The sequence below is a fragment of the Trichosurus vulpecula genome, chromosome 1 (genome assembly GCF_011100635.1).
Source record: "Trichosurus vulpecula isolate mTriVul1 chromosome 1, mTriVul1.pri, whole genome shotgun sequence".
Lineage (NCBI taxonomy): Eukaryota > Metazoa > Chordata > Mammalia > Diprotodontia > Phalangeridae > Trichosurus > Trichosurus vulpecula.
In genome coordinates this window covers 398,105,143-398,120,551 of record NC_050573.1, presented here as the reverse complement: position 1 = coordinate 398,120,551, position 15,409 = coordinate 398,105,143, and the positions used below count along the sequence as shown (strand labels likewise).

Below are 15,409 nucleotides of genomic sequence, written 5' to 3'. Positions count from 1 at the left end.
TGAAGGGATCTGGGGAAGTCAGGAGACTGAGATAAGGAGGGAGAGCGCTCCTGGCATGGGAGATAGCCAATGAAAAACTCTCAAGAGTTGGGAGATGGCATACAGTGTTCAGAGACCAGAAGGATGCCAGTGTCACTGGATCAAAGGGTACATGAAGGGGAGTAAAGTTTGAGAACACTGGAAGTTAGGAAAGTATCGGATTATGAACGACTTTAAAAGCCAAGCAGAGGGTTTTGTATTTGAACCTGGAGTAGCCCCCATAGTGAGAGCTCCCAGAGATGAAAGGATGAAGCCCTCTAGGATCTGGAAACCCAGTGTTCTGCCCAGGGCAGTGCTGGTTAAGGAGGATGGTGAGACTGGAGATGTTTGTAGAATTTGATTGAATTAAATCTATTTTTGTTTAGTAAATCATATTCATGAATTGATGTGATATTTTTCATCTGTTTATATTTTCACCCTTTTCAGCTTTTTGGAATATGGTGTTTTTGCACTGCTATATGAAGCAGTATTTGCTTTTACTTTATCTAAATCACCACTTTTATAAGCTTCAGAGAATGTTCCCCAATATGGCTGCACTGGGATTTTGGGTCCATGTTCACCCTTCCATACCCTTCTTAATTTTGCAGATTATGATCAGCATTTCTTTTTAAACTGTGGATCTTTTCTTTAAAAAAATCTGTCTTGATCAAGACTAGGTTTTGCCCCTTTGGTGATGATCATCACTGCCCTTGACATTAAGGTTCAGATTCACTTTGGTTCTGTATGTGCACTGTTTCATATACTCAGTTTTCTTCACAACATCCTTCCTAACAACAAATGTCACCCCTCCCCCACATTATTACATTTTGGAAAAAGATGAAAACTAGTTTTGCTCTAAAGGTGGGAAAAGTATCAACCCTATTTTAATGTTGAGGAAATAGCAAATCAGGATCTACAGGACTGGTTAGAAGTAGAACCAAGATTCAACTCCCTGGTCAACATGATGATAAAAGCAAAGCATTTTTCAAAGTGTTGACGATTGCGACATTCTTGTCTAACAGCATCATACTGGCCTTGAATTTTAATTCAGAGTGAGTGTCAGTGATACTTAGTATCATTCATTGGGATGTAATTGTATTTCTTCTGATTCTATAATTCATTTTCTACTTTCCAGGTGGAGATAAATGTACATACTTAATGTATATACATACACAGATACACACACACGTGCGTTTATATAAGAACATTTCTTTTTTTATAAATTAATTTATTTTTAGTTTTAGTTTACAACATTCAGTTCCTCAAGTTTTTGATTTTCAAATTTTCTCCCCTTTCCTCTTCTCCCCCCTCCCCACCCAAGACAGCATGTAATCCGATATAGGTTCTATATGGTGGTCAGGTAAGAGAGAGGGCCTGAGGGCGCTCCCCTTTCTTTTCATACTTGCCCCTAGGGAAGAAAGAGTGATTTCAGCTTTTTGAACCTGTTTTGTGTACATCCTCAGTTCTTGCTCAGCATCCAAATGAATAATAGACTCTCTTGTCATTCTAAGCCAATAGGATACCTGTTTATGTTCTGAATCAGGGATGTAAAGAGCTCTAAGTCCTATATCATGCATTTCCAGAAGCAGTTACACCTAGCATCCATGTGGATTGCCAACAGGCAGAGCATGTTGTGTGTGGTCAGCCCCTATGAGGACTTCACACCAAACATATTTTCACAATATTCAAGTTGCAAAGAAGTATAACCAATGGAATGAACCATGGGAAAGAAGAAACAAAACAGAAACAAAAACAAAAACAAAAAAAGAGAGAGCAAATAGTTTGCTTCAATCTGCATTTTGACTGTAATTCTTTGTATGTGAATCACTTTTTCCATCATAAGCCTTTTGGAGCTGTCTTTGAACCTTGCATTGATGAGAAGAGCCCAGTCTATCGAAGGTAGTGATCAGAGATACCATTGTGTCTGTAATCATGTATAATGCTCTCCTGCTTCTACCCCCCTCACTCAGTATCAGATCATGTAAGTCTTTCCAGGTTATTATGAAGTCCATCTGCTCCACATTTCTTATAGCACAATAGTATTCCATTACATTCATACACAACAACTTGTTTAGCCATTCCCCAATTGATGGGCATCCCCTTGATTTCCAATTCTTTGCCACCACAAAAAGAGCTGCTATAAATATCCTTGAACATATGGGTCCTTTTCCCCCTTGTAGATCTCTTTGGGATACAGACCTAGAAGTGGTATTGCTGGGTCAATGGATATGCACATTTTTATAGCCCTTTGGGAAGAGAAGAACATTTCTTTTATACAATATTGTATTCGTATACTAGCATCTTTATAAACACAAATAAACAATGAATCCAAAAGATGATCAAATCTTTTATGTTTTGTTCCACATTCAGATAGTCGTACCATTTTCCAACAGCAAGAACAACAACGAGAAAGGTGGGAGAGAAACAATGTGTCAAGGAAAAGACTCTCTCGGAGATCCATCAGCAAAGAACGATGGGTGGAGACTCTGGTAGTAGCGGATACAAAGATGATTGAATACCATGGAAGTGACAGTGTAGAGTCTTACATCCTCACTATCATGAACATGGTACGTTGATAAATATAGTTGGAAATACTTTTTGTTAAAAAGTGAGAAAGGTCATGTTTTAGTTCCTTTTTTAATGGTTGGACTTAGAATATCACTCTGAAGTACTGGTGAGTGAAGAGAAACTTCAAAATAAGATCGTTTTCCTCTTGAAAATGAGATTTGTAAGAAATGTTTCTTTGGTATTTCTATAGTGTGTTAAGTTGAGAAAAGAAACTACATACATGCACAAATATGTCAAAGTAATCCACCAAGCAACAAGAATCTGATAAAAGTGTCTGCTATATGCCAGGTACTCTGCTAGGCATTAAGAATACAAAGACAAAAAAATAAAGCAACTCCTACTTTCCAGGATGCAATAGTTTAGATACATAGATAGATAGATAGATAGAGATACATACACATACATAAATATATACACATATCTACATATATACACGTATATTATGTATAAATATAAATGAATATGAATAAATATAAATAAGTACAAGTTAGTTAGGGAGAGACCTAGAAGCTGAGAAAGATCAAAGTATCAAAATATCAAGACAGAAATAAATGTTTGCAAATGTTCCTTTTTTGGTATTTTTCTCTAGTTCTGAGTTTTATAGGTGCGAAAAAAATAAGAGCGAAGTGTTTCAAAAGATTGATGATCTCTCTGGTGCAGTTACTTTTTGCCTTGAAACAGGTTATGTGCAGTATATATACACCTTAGTGTTTCTCTGATCCCTTAGTAGCACCTGAAATTGACCTTGGTTCTCAGAGGCAATGCAGAGCACAAGGTCTTATAGGTCCTACCAAGACTAAAAAGCTTTGACTTTGGGTCTAATGATGAACTGTGTGTCTGTCATCAAAGGACCACTTTAATTGACCATGGCAACCAAAGTTCAAAACCCTCCCCACACACACACACACATACTTTTTTAAGGCCAAACATGTAGCTTGGAATTAGGGTTAGAGAAAGGATCAAAACTGATGGCTCCTAAACAAGTAAACCAACCAAAAATGGACAAACAGAAAAGCCTCACAGCCCAAATCTAGTTAAATCAATTAATTTTCTCAGAGCAAATCAAAGCCTTGGTCATGGGTAGGTTTAATATAAGGAAAAAATCTTCCTAGAAGTTTGATTCCCCCGAAGTGGCATTGGCTGCCATGGTAGGTGGTGGGCTCTCCTTTAAACAAAAGCTAGATGACCACTTCTCAGGGATATTATAGAGGGGATTCTTATCCAAGTAGAGGTTGGACCAAATCTTTAAAATCTTTGTTTCCTAAAATGAAAAAAAGTAAAAAGAAGAAAAATGGCAGGGGCATGTCAGACATTTCACCTTAAGCAGTTCATATTAAAAACGAGTGAAGATTTAGGTAAGAAAGCATCATCTTTGTTCACCTGTTTGATAGAAAGTAATTAAAAATTGAAAATCTTCTCAAGTTCTGGCGTTTTTGTAGAAACAGTGCCAATGCACATTCTGGAAGGGGCATGGTTATTTGAATTTAACATAATCTTGCCTCTGTGGATTCGGGAGATACCATGATACTTTCATGTTCTCACCATCAAGAGCTCAGTTATCTTGGAATTTATATGTGGCTAGACTATTGTGAGCTCCAGGAAGGATGCCCTGAATATGCAAAATGGAGATGGTATGGAGTGGTTAGACACAATTCGCCCTCTCACTCCATCTTACATATCTCTCAGCAGGAAAATTATGCTTCTAGGAAAGCATCTTACAAGAGAAATCATGGCCATTAGTCTCCTTTTCCCTCAGGCTTCTGGAGAACACATGTTCCTTCCTTAGTGCAAGGGGCAGACTAATTTGATAAATTCCAGAACAAACTCTTCTTCTAATTTCTTCCAGACTGATGTTCAATTTGCCCCCTTTCCCTCCCCAGTTTTCCAAACAGTTTTTTTGTCCTGCTTTTCCACCAAAAACTCAAAGAAAACAAATCATTCCAGACAAATGCTTCGTTGTGAGCTATATGAGTCAGATGAATGAGACATAGCTTAAGTGATGCTCACATATACATTCCCTGCCTGTCGACTGGCTCACAGACTGGGTTGAATTGGTTGGGTTCCAGGAGAAATCTCAGTGGACTACAGGATGGTGAGCCAGACATCTTTATATCATTGGCAGTTCAGTCACATCCTTTCTGTAGACTAATTTCTGCACTTGTTGGTCCTCTTGCTCCACCCCCTCCCCTTCTTAGCCATATTCCTTCTGCTCTTCCTACCATACAAAATAGTTAGCTATGCATATACTCTCTGGTTTACTATAGAGAATTGGGATACAACCTGAATCACCTTTTGGTTCCCAGTCCCTGCTGCCATCTTGTCCTCACAGCTGGGGCCAGTGTAAATCCTGGATTCGGGTTTAGTCCCATGTCAGACTGTGGAATCAACCCTATGGGCCATCAGCTCAGCATCACTAGCCTTGTTTCTAATACTGTTCTGATGTTGAGATTTGTTTCTAGAACCCATGTTTTTCTTGCTTTGTTCAAAATGACTGAGGCCCTGCTTTAGATTGCTGTCTTAACTCTGAGGCCCTTCCTTGATGCTGTGCTTGGAACTTTACCTTCTTTGGGACTAAAATCCTACCTTTCTCCCTTCACTCATCCTGTCCCTGAATCTTTGTTCATATGGCTGAGTCTCTGCTATATGCTCCCAGACCATCTGCCTTCCAAGACCTCTACTTGTGGTACAGTGTGTGGAAGGCAGTGTAGGTCAGTAGAAAGAACATTGAATTTGGAGTCAAAGGATCTGGGTTATAATCCTACTTCAAATACTTATTGTGTTACCCCAAACGGTCTCTTCTCCTCTCTAGGTTTCAGTATTTTTCATTCATTTTTAAATTGAGGAACATTGGCCTGGATGATCTCTAAGGTTATTTCTAGTTCTAAATCTATGATGCCTTGGCCTCGTGACCTGCCACTGTATCTCCACAATGCCAATTGATTTCTTGGCTGAACTTCCTGCTTGCTGCTGGCATCAGTCCCACACTCCCAGCCTCCTAAACCTCCCACCCTCTTACTTTCTCACCTTCCCTAGTGAATCTGCTGGTTTCTACATCTTATGGTCCCCAATCTGACCCACCCTGTTTCTGACCTGAATGTTGGTTTCCTCATTTGCACAGTTATGACCAAAATGTCCCTTCCAGTTCTAAATCTATGATCACATTAAGAGTTTACTATTTTAAAAAAAAAAATCTACCATGCCCAAGATCCTATGCAAAATCATGCAAATCATAGAATATGGAAAAGACACAAGAGAACCAAACTTTTTTGCCATTTGGTTCCTAATAAACCCCTGTTTGCAGCCAAAAGTTTTGTTGAGAGGAACACTGCTTGTTTACAAGTATCCCAATAAACAAAGGAGTAAAAACCTATCTCAAGACCTGCATACACATCCTCCGGGAGGCTAGCAGGTTTGGATGGCAGGCATGTCTCTCACAAAGGCAGTATGTTAAAGTAAAGTAGAACATTAGATCAGCCAGGGCTCATCCTTTCAAGTGGCTAACAGTGAAAGGAGGAATAAATTGAGTCAAGAAAGGACTAAAAGAGAAAGGGCAGCTGTTCCTAAGCCTGCCATCCTTTACCAAGTAAAGGTTGGACTTTAGATATATTATTCATCCACAGAGTCAAATATGCCATTATCATATCTCACTCCTTCTCATGACACACTGCATCATCCAGTTCTCTGACAGTATGGAAAAGGTTCCTAGGTGAACATCATCAGAATTGATTTGCATATTTTCCTTTCTAAAGTTATTTGTTGAACTTGAGCTACAATTAATGTCCTTCCTCTGGATTGTAGGTCACTGGATTATTCCATAATCCAAGCATTGGCAATGCCATCCATATTGTAGTGGTCCGGCTCATTCTACTAGAAGAAGAAGAGGTAAGAGTGTGTTTTTCATTACCCCTTACTTTGGGCAGATGACAGGGGGAATGACTGGGGAAGTCTAGTGGCATGGAACAAACCAATCTAGGTGGGACATGCATAGTAGGACAGGCATTAGATGTAGCAGTAGAGTGTTCAGACTGATACTGGAAAGGAAAAATAAACAAAAAACTAACAACACAGAACTATCTATCCCAGGAAAATTAGTGACATATTATTATGTAATCATGTATCATGATCACATTGCAATATATAATTATATATTGTTATGTTATAATTACAGTATAATATAATTATATATTATATCATATACTTGTATATCACAATTATATATTATGATATATAATTATAACATTAGAGAAACACACATCTCTAGCTGGGAGGGACCTTAGGGGACATCCAATGAAGCCCCTCCATTTTGTTGATGAAGAAACCAAAGATCAGGAACATTAGGTGATGTGCTTTAGTTCAAAGTTAAGTGACAGAGTCAGGATCCAAACTCAGGTCTTATGCCTCCAAATTCGGGATTTCTTCATGGTGATCCATTGCCTCTCTACGGGTTCAAACAACATGCTGTGGTAGAGGTTAAATGACTTGCCCTGAGTCACACAGCCAGTAAGTGTCTGAGTCTATATTTGAACTCAAGTCTTCCTGACTCCAGGCTCAAGGCTCTATTAACTGTCCTACCAGCTGCCTCCAAAAGAACAGCAAACCAAATTTCAAAAGATTTAATGGAGATAAAGAGGGTAATTTAATGGGGATAAATGTACAGTTCTATACCTTGGTGAACAGCTAGACAATAGCTCATGACAAAAATATCAGAAGGGCTAGCTGGATTTCAATGTCAATATCAATTAGTTAAAAAAAAAACATTCTCCTGATTTTGCATTAGTGAAGGCAGCATAGTTTAGTGCAGAGGTGTCAAACAAGTACCCTGAATGCTACATGCATGGAACTTTCCAGGTGTGGCTGAACCAGATTAAAATGTAATTGGAAAATATTTAAATAAATACAAATACAATAAAACAGATAAGGTTAATTTGTGGTTTTCTAAGTCGATATGTGGCCTAAAGGAATCCATTTCTTTTTGAGTTTGACACAACTAGCCTAATGGATATAGAGCAGGCCTTGTAGTCAGAAAAACTCCTGTTCAAGCCCTATTTCATACACCTACCAGCTGTGTGACCCTTGGTTAATCACTTAACCTCTTGGTGCCCTAGACAATTAAGACTATAAGTTGTAGAACAGGTGCCAATCTGTAATGGGAAATAAAGTTTCTTCCTCATATTCCCTATAGTACTAATGAAATCAATTTTTCAACAAGCATTTATTAGGCACCTGTTGTGTGACATACACAGAACTGCCCCCCTCCAATAAACAAAATAAAAGCAGTCCAAACAAAAAAGGCATCAAGCCCATAATGAGGGAGTTGACAGTTACCTTCTCTTCTGCCCAGGTAAGATGACATTTGCAAGGGTTTCATGCAATTGTAGATACTACATTTTATGAAGGTCATTGACAAGTTGGGGGTTTTCTGGAGGAGGGTAGACAAGATGGTGAGAAGTCTGGAATCTGTGTCATTTGAGTTTCAGTTTAAAAATACTGGAAAATACTTAGCCTAGAGAGGAGATAATTTTGCGGGGACATTCCCCATTACTTGAGGTCTTCAGAGAGAGGTTGTATGGTTGTTTGCTAGAGATATTGTGGAAGCAGTTTATGGTCAGGTATAAGTTGGACTAATTGACTAACAGACTTTTGAGGTTACCTCTACAATTCTTTGAATGCATGTATAAATAAATGAATGAAAAAGCACTTCCTGGGGGCTTACTATGTACCTCACATAATGCTGGGAATAAGAATAGGAAAAAGAAGAAAGTTATTCTTCTTAAGGTGCTCAAATTCTAATTGGGATTGATAACACATAGGAAGTATGGATGGAAAGGCCTAAATGTCCTAAGGGTGTGTCAGCAACTCAGATGGCAATGTATGGTGGTGGTCTGGAGGACAAAGTAGAAGTAGAAACGGTAAAACCTGGTGGTCCTCCATCTTACCAAACAATGGTAGTTAGTGACTCCCTACTAACTCAAGCAGTGTAAGTAGCCATGTCTGCTCAACAGAGTAGGGGAACTCAGAAGCGCCCAGCCAACTGCCTTTGGGAAGGGAAGGGGTTGGTCTGGGAGTCTGAGTGGTTTGGAGATTCTGGATCCTTTCCCATAGAACTAGAGATTGGTAGAGGGAGGGGGAGGATCAGTGTTCAACCAGGAAAAGAGAAGGGGAAAGGGTAATTGGCAAACTATGGGAGAAGAGCACCTTGTGACTCTTCAGTGCTAGGGGGTGGCCTGAGAGGAAAATTCAGAGCATTCATATCAGACACATTCAATTTCAACCATACAGTTTTAAAAAATCCACACAGATCATATACTAAGCATGAACAAGATGGGTGTGCAGTAGGGCCTTGAGGACAGTGAGAAAAGTTTAGAACTGATACTAGACCAACCCAGCACACTGGGTTCCTTTGTAGATCAAGCAGTGTTTTGAAGGTCTAGGGGGTTTTCCTGAACAGTGAGTCGGAAGTCTCCTCTGAAGCTTGAATTACCTCTGGAAGCTGGTTCCTTCCTAAGCCTATTTTGCCTTCTGTTCATGAAAAAACTTGTAGGTGCCTTCCATATTTACTTAATTCACTTGTTTGTTCCACATATACTTATTAAGCACTTCTAATATGTAAGACTTACTGTTCTAGTCACTGAGGGATATACAAATATTTAAGGAGAACTTCTTGACCTTTTTTTAGGTCATTAATCCCTTTGGAATTCTGGTAGAAGCCTATGGACTACTTATCAAAATGTTTCCAAATGCATAACATATACAGGACAACAAAAGAAACTAATTGTATTGAAATGCATTTATGAGTATTAGAAATAATAAACATTAACATAATGTGATCAACAATAAACAATAAAAATAATAAGTTTCCGTACTTCCTCAGGTTAAGATCCTCTGATTTAAGATATAGTCCCTGCTCTAGTACACCAATCACAATAATGTAAGGCAGAATATGATAAATACAGAAAAGAGGTACAGATAAGTACTATAGGATTTAAGGGGAGGGAAAGATCACTTCCAGCTAGGAGAATAAGTGAAACCTTCATGGAGGAGGTGGCATTTGAGCTGGGCCCCCTCAAATAGGAGTTCCACAGGTAGATGTAGGCAAGGAGATCACTCCAAGTCCTGGTTGTGAGCAAAGGCAGTTTAAGTAGGAAAGTACAGGGCAAGTTTGGGAATTGGTGAGTCATCTGGTCTTGTAAATAGTCCAATTTTTTTAAGCACGTAACTAAATTATAATTGTGAATTAGATCAACATGGAAAACACATAAAGTGAGATTGAACCTCAGAAGCTCTAGATGAGTTTGTGAAATGGAAAAGGAGCTGCCAAGGTGTGTGGGGTGCCTAGCCAGCAAGAAAGCAAGGCAAAGAGTATAGACTTTCTTTAGCGGGAGAAATTAAACTCAACAATCATTTACTGTAGTAAGTGCCTTCTATATGCAAGACACTAGTCTAGGCTCAGAGGATATCATGATAGATATGACAAAGGCCCTGCTCTCAAGGAGCTTATAATCTAAGGAGGGACAAGGGAGTGGACACCTACACAATTAAATAGGATTTAAGGAACGATGAGACAAGTGCAAAGAACTGGCTCTGATATTTGAGAGAGAGCTTTCACTTGGGGTAGAGGATGGCACCAGGAATTAAGGCAGGGAAGATATCACAGCGAAGGTGGTATAAGAGTTGGGCACAGAGAGAAGGAATTTTGAGATGAGATAGAAAGTCCACTCTAATCATGAGAGAAAGGGTGAGAAAAGACATAGAGACAGACTAGGATTGGGAATAAGAACAATAGCCTGATTTGGCAAGAACAGAGAATGTATAAAAGGGAAGAGTAAGGGAATAATAAGACTAGATAGGTAGATTAGAGCAAGGTTGTGGAGGACTTTTAACGTTACAGTCAGGAGTTGATAATATATTTGATAAGAAATGCTTCAGCTGTTGGAGTCTGATCATACTGCCTTCTGAAGGTCACTGGGGACCAATGCAATATGGTAGGAGAAGCATAAGAGATGTGATCATAACGGCACATTTGGGAGATTACCTGGGTACCAGTGGAATATGGATTGGAGAAAAATCATAGCATCATAAGATCATAAATCCTAGATTTATGACGAAAGAGCTAAAAGAAGATTCCCTTTATTTTACATAAGTGGAAACTGAGGTCCAGAGAAGTTAAATAATTTGTCCAACATCACTAGTAATAAGTGATAGAACCAAGATTCAAATGTAGATCTTGGGCTACTCAATCCAATGCTCTTGCTGTTGTACTAGTGCTTACCCCGGGAAGAAACTATAAGTAGGAGGAATAAGCATTTATTAAGCACCTCCAAGGTTCCAGGCATTGTGGTAAGCACTGAGGATACAAAGACTAAAGGGGAATTAATAAACATTTATTAAGCTCCTACTTATGTCCCAGGAATTATGTTAAGTGCTTTACAAATATTATCCCATTTGATCTCCACAACAATTCTGGAAGGTACCATTATTTTCATTTTACAGTTGCCGAAACTGAGGCAGGGAGAGGTTCAGTGACTTGCTTGGGGTTACATAGCTAGAAAGTGTCTAAGACCAAATTTGAACATCAGTCTTCTGACAGTGCTCTATCCACTAGGATACCTAGCTGTGGGTAGAATGAACCGTTAGGATGTGATTCTAATAGTCTGGATGACAATAAATGTGGGCCTGACTTAGGATGGTTATGGAAAGGAGGGGACTGATGAAAGAAAAATTATAGAAGTAGAAACAATAGGACTTGGTAAATACTGAGCTAAGTGGGGTGAGAGAGAAGTATTAAATTTATTATATAGTTAAAAACCAAGCTGTATATTATTGATTCAGGGTTTCATATATATTTCTCTTTTTCTGTTCTTCATATGTGGAAATGATTATATTTGATATCTGTAAAGTTCACGATAAAAAAGTAGGAGTCAGAGATTTATTATAGGACCAATTCTAGACTCAGAGCTGGAAAGGCCATTAGAGATTCTTTTATTCCCTCATTTTACAAGTAAGAAAATTGAAAATTGAAGTGACTCATATGGGATCATATCGCTAGTAAGTATCAGAGGTGGGATTCTAACCCAGGTCTTGTGATTCTGAGTCCAGTACTTTATCTCCTAAATCACCTAGTTGCTCATAACTTTAAAATTGAGTTTTGAACACATTGAATTTGAAATGTGCCTGGGAGATCCAGTTTGAAAAATTACAAGCAGAAGAGAATGGATAGCAGTGCAATGTTACAGATAAAACCCAGAAGGTGTTAGGAATGGACAAGGAAGAAATGTTGGGCAAGGGCTTTTTGTCAAGAAAACCTTCACCCAATGAAGCACTCTCAAGACCCTTGAGTCAGGGTACTGCTGTATGGCTCCTCAGGATCAGGCCTCTCTGAGTCTCCTGGCTTGGAAGATGTAGGAAAAGAAAGAAGCAGCCTCATTAGGATAGAGTGGAAAGATAGCCAGCTTGGTGTGGATGGGATGACTCTGGCTCACCACTACTTCCCTAATACACTCACCTGGGGTTGTTTTTCCATGCAAAACCATTTTTCTAAAATTAAAAAAAAATAAAGTCAATGCAAAAACAGAAAGACTTCATAATAAGATCTTTAAATTCGCATCTCCAGAATGATGACAGTGCTTGGCAAACACCATTCTCACCTAGGTTTTTTTTTAATTAAATCTCAGTGATGTGAGGCTCAGAATTTTACAGCAGAGGCATCCTTTTGGAGAACTGCTGTCCATTCAATGATCAATTTTCATTTTCTTGATTCACAACAAACATCTCCCCCACCTCTTCACCTCCTTGTCAAGGTGACAATTCTTACAACAGTTATTGGCAACAGTTCTAATGCTAAAATAATGTAATAGATAAAGATCGAGACAGAGCAAGAGAACTGTGTGCGTAAATGGCAGCTCAAAATAATGGAAAGATTTCTCAACATAGAATTTGATGTGGATTTCAGCCTCAGCTCAGCCACTCACTACCTGGATGACCTTGGGCAAGTTAGTTCACCTCTGAGGCTCAGTTTCTTTATCTGCAAAAAGAGGGGGATAGACCAAATTATCTCTAAGGTTCTTTTCAACGCTCACATTTTTGTCCTGTTTTTTTTAATCCTGTTTTTGACCAATCCAAATAAAACTGTTTCTAAAAAGCATCATCAGCATTCTTCTACATTGGTGTTTAACTAATGAGTCTGGATAATTGTGACAATCTCCCATTAGTACTTCTAAGTTCTTTACCTTTTCTAATTGATTCAATCAACAGGTCATTATTAATTCCTTCTATCTAAAACTTGGCTTTAAATGTCAGTCAAGGAGTAAAAATTTACTGAGCAACTTCTATGAGCTCAACATTGTGCTAAGGACTGAGAATACCAACTTGATGATGACTTCCTTGGATTCGTCACACATCAGTCTCAGATTATAGGATTTCCAAGCTGGAGGGTATCTTGGACAAGCTGCCATTAACCCTACATGTTATCATTCTTCTTCATTCCCCCAGAGAATTTGTTCATATCCTATCCTGTTTTGCTCCTTGAGCATTATACTTCTCAAGAAGGAAATGGCATTTAAAAAGATTGTAGTTTGAATGTTTTTCACCTTTGTTGGTGGAGAAAATTGGCTTTTATTTGGACAAATAATTTCAGAAATAAGTTATGAACCTCCTATTAACCTAGTCTAAGACACAGGTGTTATTCCCATTTAATAATGGAGGAATCAGAGGTTAATGATTTAATAAAAGTTAGTGACAGTTACAAATAAGGTTAAAAGCCTCCTAGTTCTAAGCCTAAAGCTTTTTCTACCACCTTATGGATCATAAATATCTTAGGCATCATCTGATCCAAGTCTTTCATTAGAAAGATGGAGAGCCTGAGGCCCAGAACAATTTTTGAGTCACTATGGGACATTATTATACAGTGTCAGACTCAGAATCAAAAAACCTATATTTGAAATCTATTAATTGGATAGTCAGGGATAAGCTACTTAAACTCCCTAAGATTCTCTTTATTCTTCTGTATAAAGGGGATAAAAATACACCTGTTACTATCTTACAGGATTATTGAGGCTCAAATTATATATGTATATGTATATATATGTATACATATGCACACATATATGTATATATTATATATATGTATATACACATATATGTATGTAGGGAGATATAGAGTGGAGTCTTTAAAGTCTTGTTAACAGTCTATTATTAGTATTGTTCAAGGTCACAGAGGTAAGTAGTAGCAGAACTGGAAATGGTACACAAGGCCTCACATTGAACACTTTTTTCTCTTGTTTTCTTTATTTCCTCTTCAACCCAAATAAAATTCCATACCGCAAATGCAATAATAGTCAAGCATTCATTTCCACTTCACCTCTGACCTTCTAGAGCAATATACTCCAGCCAGCTAGACTTGGATTCAGGAGATATTGGTTCTAGTTCTCTTGACTTTTTACACTCCCTTACTTGATGATCTCAGTAACTGCCGTGGATTCAATTATAATTTCTATACATAGGATGCTATGATCTATATATCCAGCCCTCATACTTCTCCTGAGTTCCAGTCTTGCATTACAAATTACCATTTGAACTGATTGACCCACGGGCATCTCAAACTTAATATGTCCAAAACATAACTCATTATCTCCCTCTCCCCCTTCTCCCATGCCCTTCCCTTTTCTAAACTCCCCTATTATTGTCAAGTCTCCCACCATCTTCCCAGTCATCTTGGCTTACAATCTTACTGTCATCCTTCGCTCCTCACTTTCGCTCATCTCACATATCCAGTCTGTTGCCAAATTTGTTGTCATCTTTGCCTTTGCAACATCTCTCATACACAGCCTTTTCTCTACCTTCCCATAGTGACCACCCTTGTTCAGGCCTTCATCACCCCTTACCTATGTATTTCAATAACCTTCTAATTGGTTCTCCTGCCTCAAGTCTCCCTTCTCTCAAATCCATCCTCCTTCAGCTGCCAAAATGATTTCCCTAAAGTGTAGGACTAGCCATGTCATCTCTCTACTCAGTAAACTCTAGTGGTTCCCTGTTACTTGCAGGATCATACATAAAGTCTTCTTTTAGAATTTAAAGCTCTTCCCAACGTAGCCCCTTCCTACTGTAGCATTTTTGGACTACTGCAATGTTTCTGGCATTTTGAACTCATGGAGTAGGAGAGGGCTCCACAAGTAGCGCAGGCTAGGATGATGGGAATAAAGGAACCCAGAGAGCCCAGTGAGATGCAGTCTTCTTTATCTCCATTCTATCCTTGGATCTGAGGCTTAAGCATGTGATTTTATTATACACACACACACACACACACACACATATATATGTATATACACACAAATATACACATATATATATTACATAATATTTATTTAAAATACATGTACGGAATATTAATGTATTATATACACATAAACTTATATTTTTGTTGTTCAGTCATTTTTCAGTTGTGTCTGACTCTCCGTGACCCCATTTAGGAGTTTTCTTGACAAAGATACTGGAGTGGTTTGCTGTTTCCTTCTCCAGCTCATTTTACATATGAGGAAACTGAAGCAAACAGGGTTAAATGATTTGCCCAGGGTCACATAGCTAGTAAGTATCTGAGGCATGAAGATGAGTCTTCCAGATTCCAAGCCCAGTGCTCTATCCACTGTACCACCTAGCTGGCCTGCCTATCTATCTTTCTGTCTGTCTGCCTACCTGTCTGCCTGCCTGTCTGTCTGTCTGTCTGTCTATCTATCTGTATATATAGATACACAAACATATATGTATGTATGCATATATATACATACACACAAACATATAGACACACAAGTGTGAGGGAGTGGTCTAAGAG

The 15,409-nt window shown here is 38.5% G+C and overlaps 1 protein-coding gene across 2 annotated transcripts in view; it reads left to right on the top strand.

Annotated features, from left to right (window-relative positions):
* ADAMTS12 (ADAM metallopeptidase with thrombospondin type 1 motif 12) overlaps nucleotides 1-15,409 on the top strand; it is a 533,606-nt gene that overhangs the window by 268,815 nt on the left and 249,382 nt on the right. For both annotated transcript variants that reach the window (XM_036758046.1, XM_036758037.1), the window contains exons 4-5: nucleotides 2,389-2,585; nucleotides 6,385-6,468. In XM_036758046.1, the coding sequence (XP_036613941.1) occupies nucleotides 2,389-2,585; nucleotides 6,385-6,468 (281 nt within the window). The remainder of the gene's footprint in view (nucleotides 1-2,388; nucleotides 2,586-6,384; nucleotides 6,469-15,409) is intronic.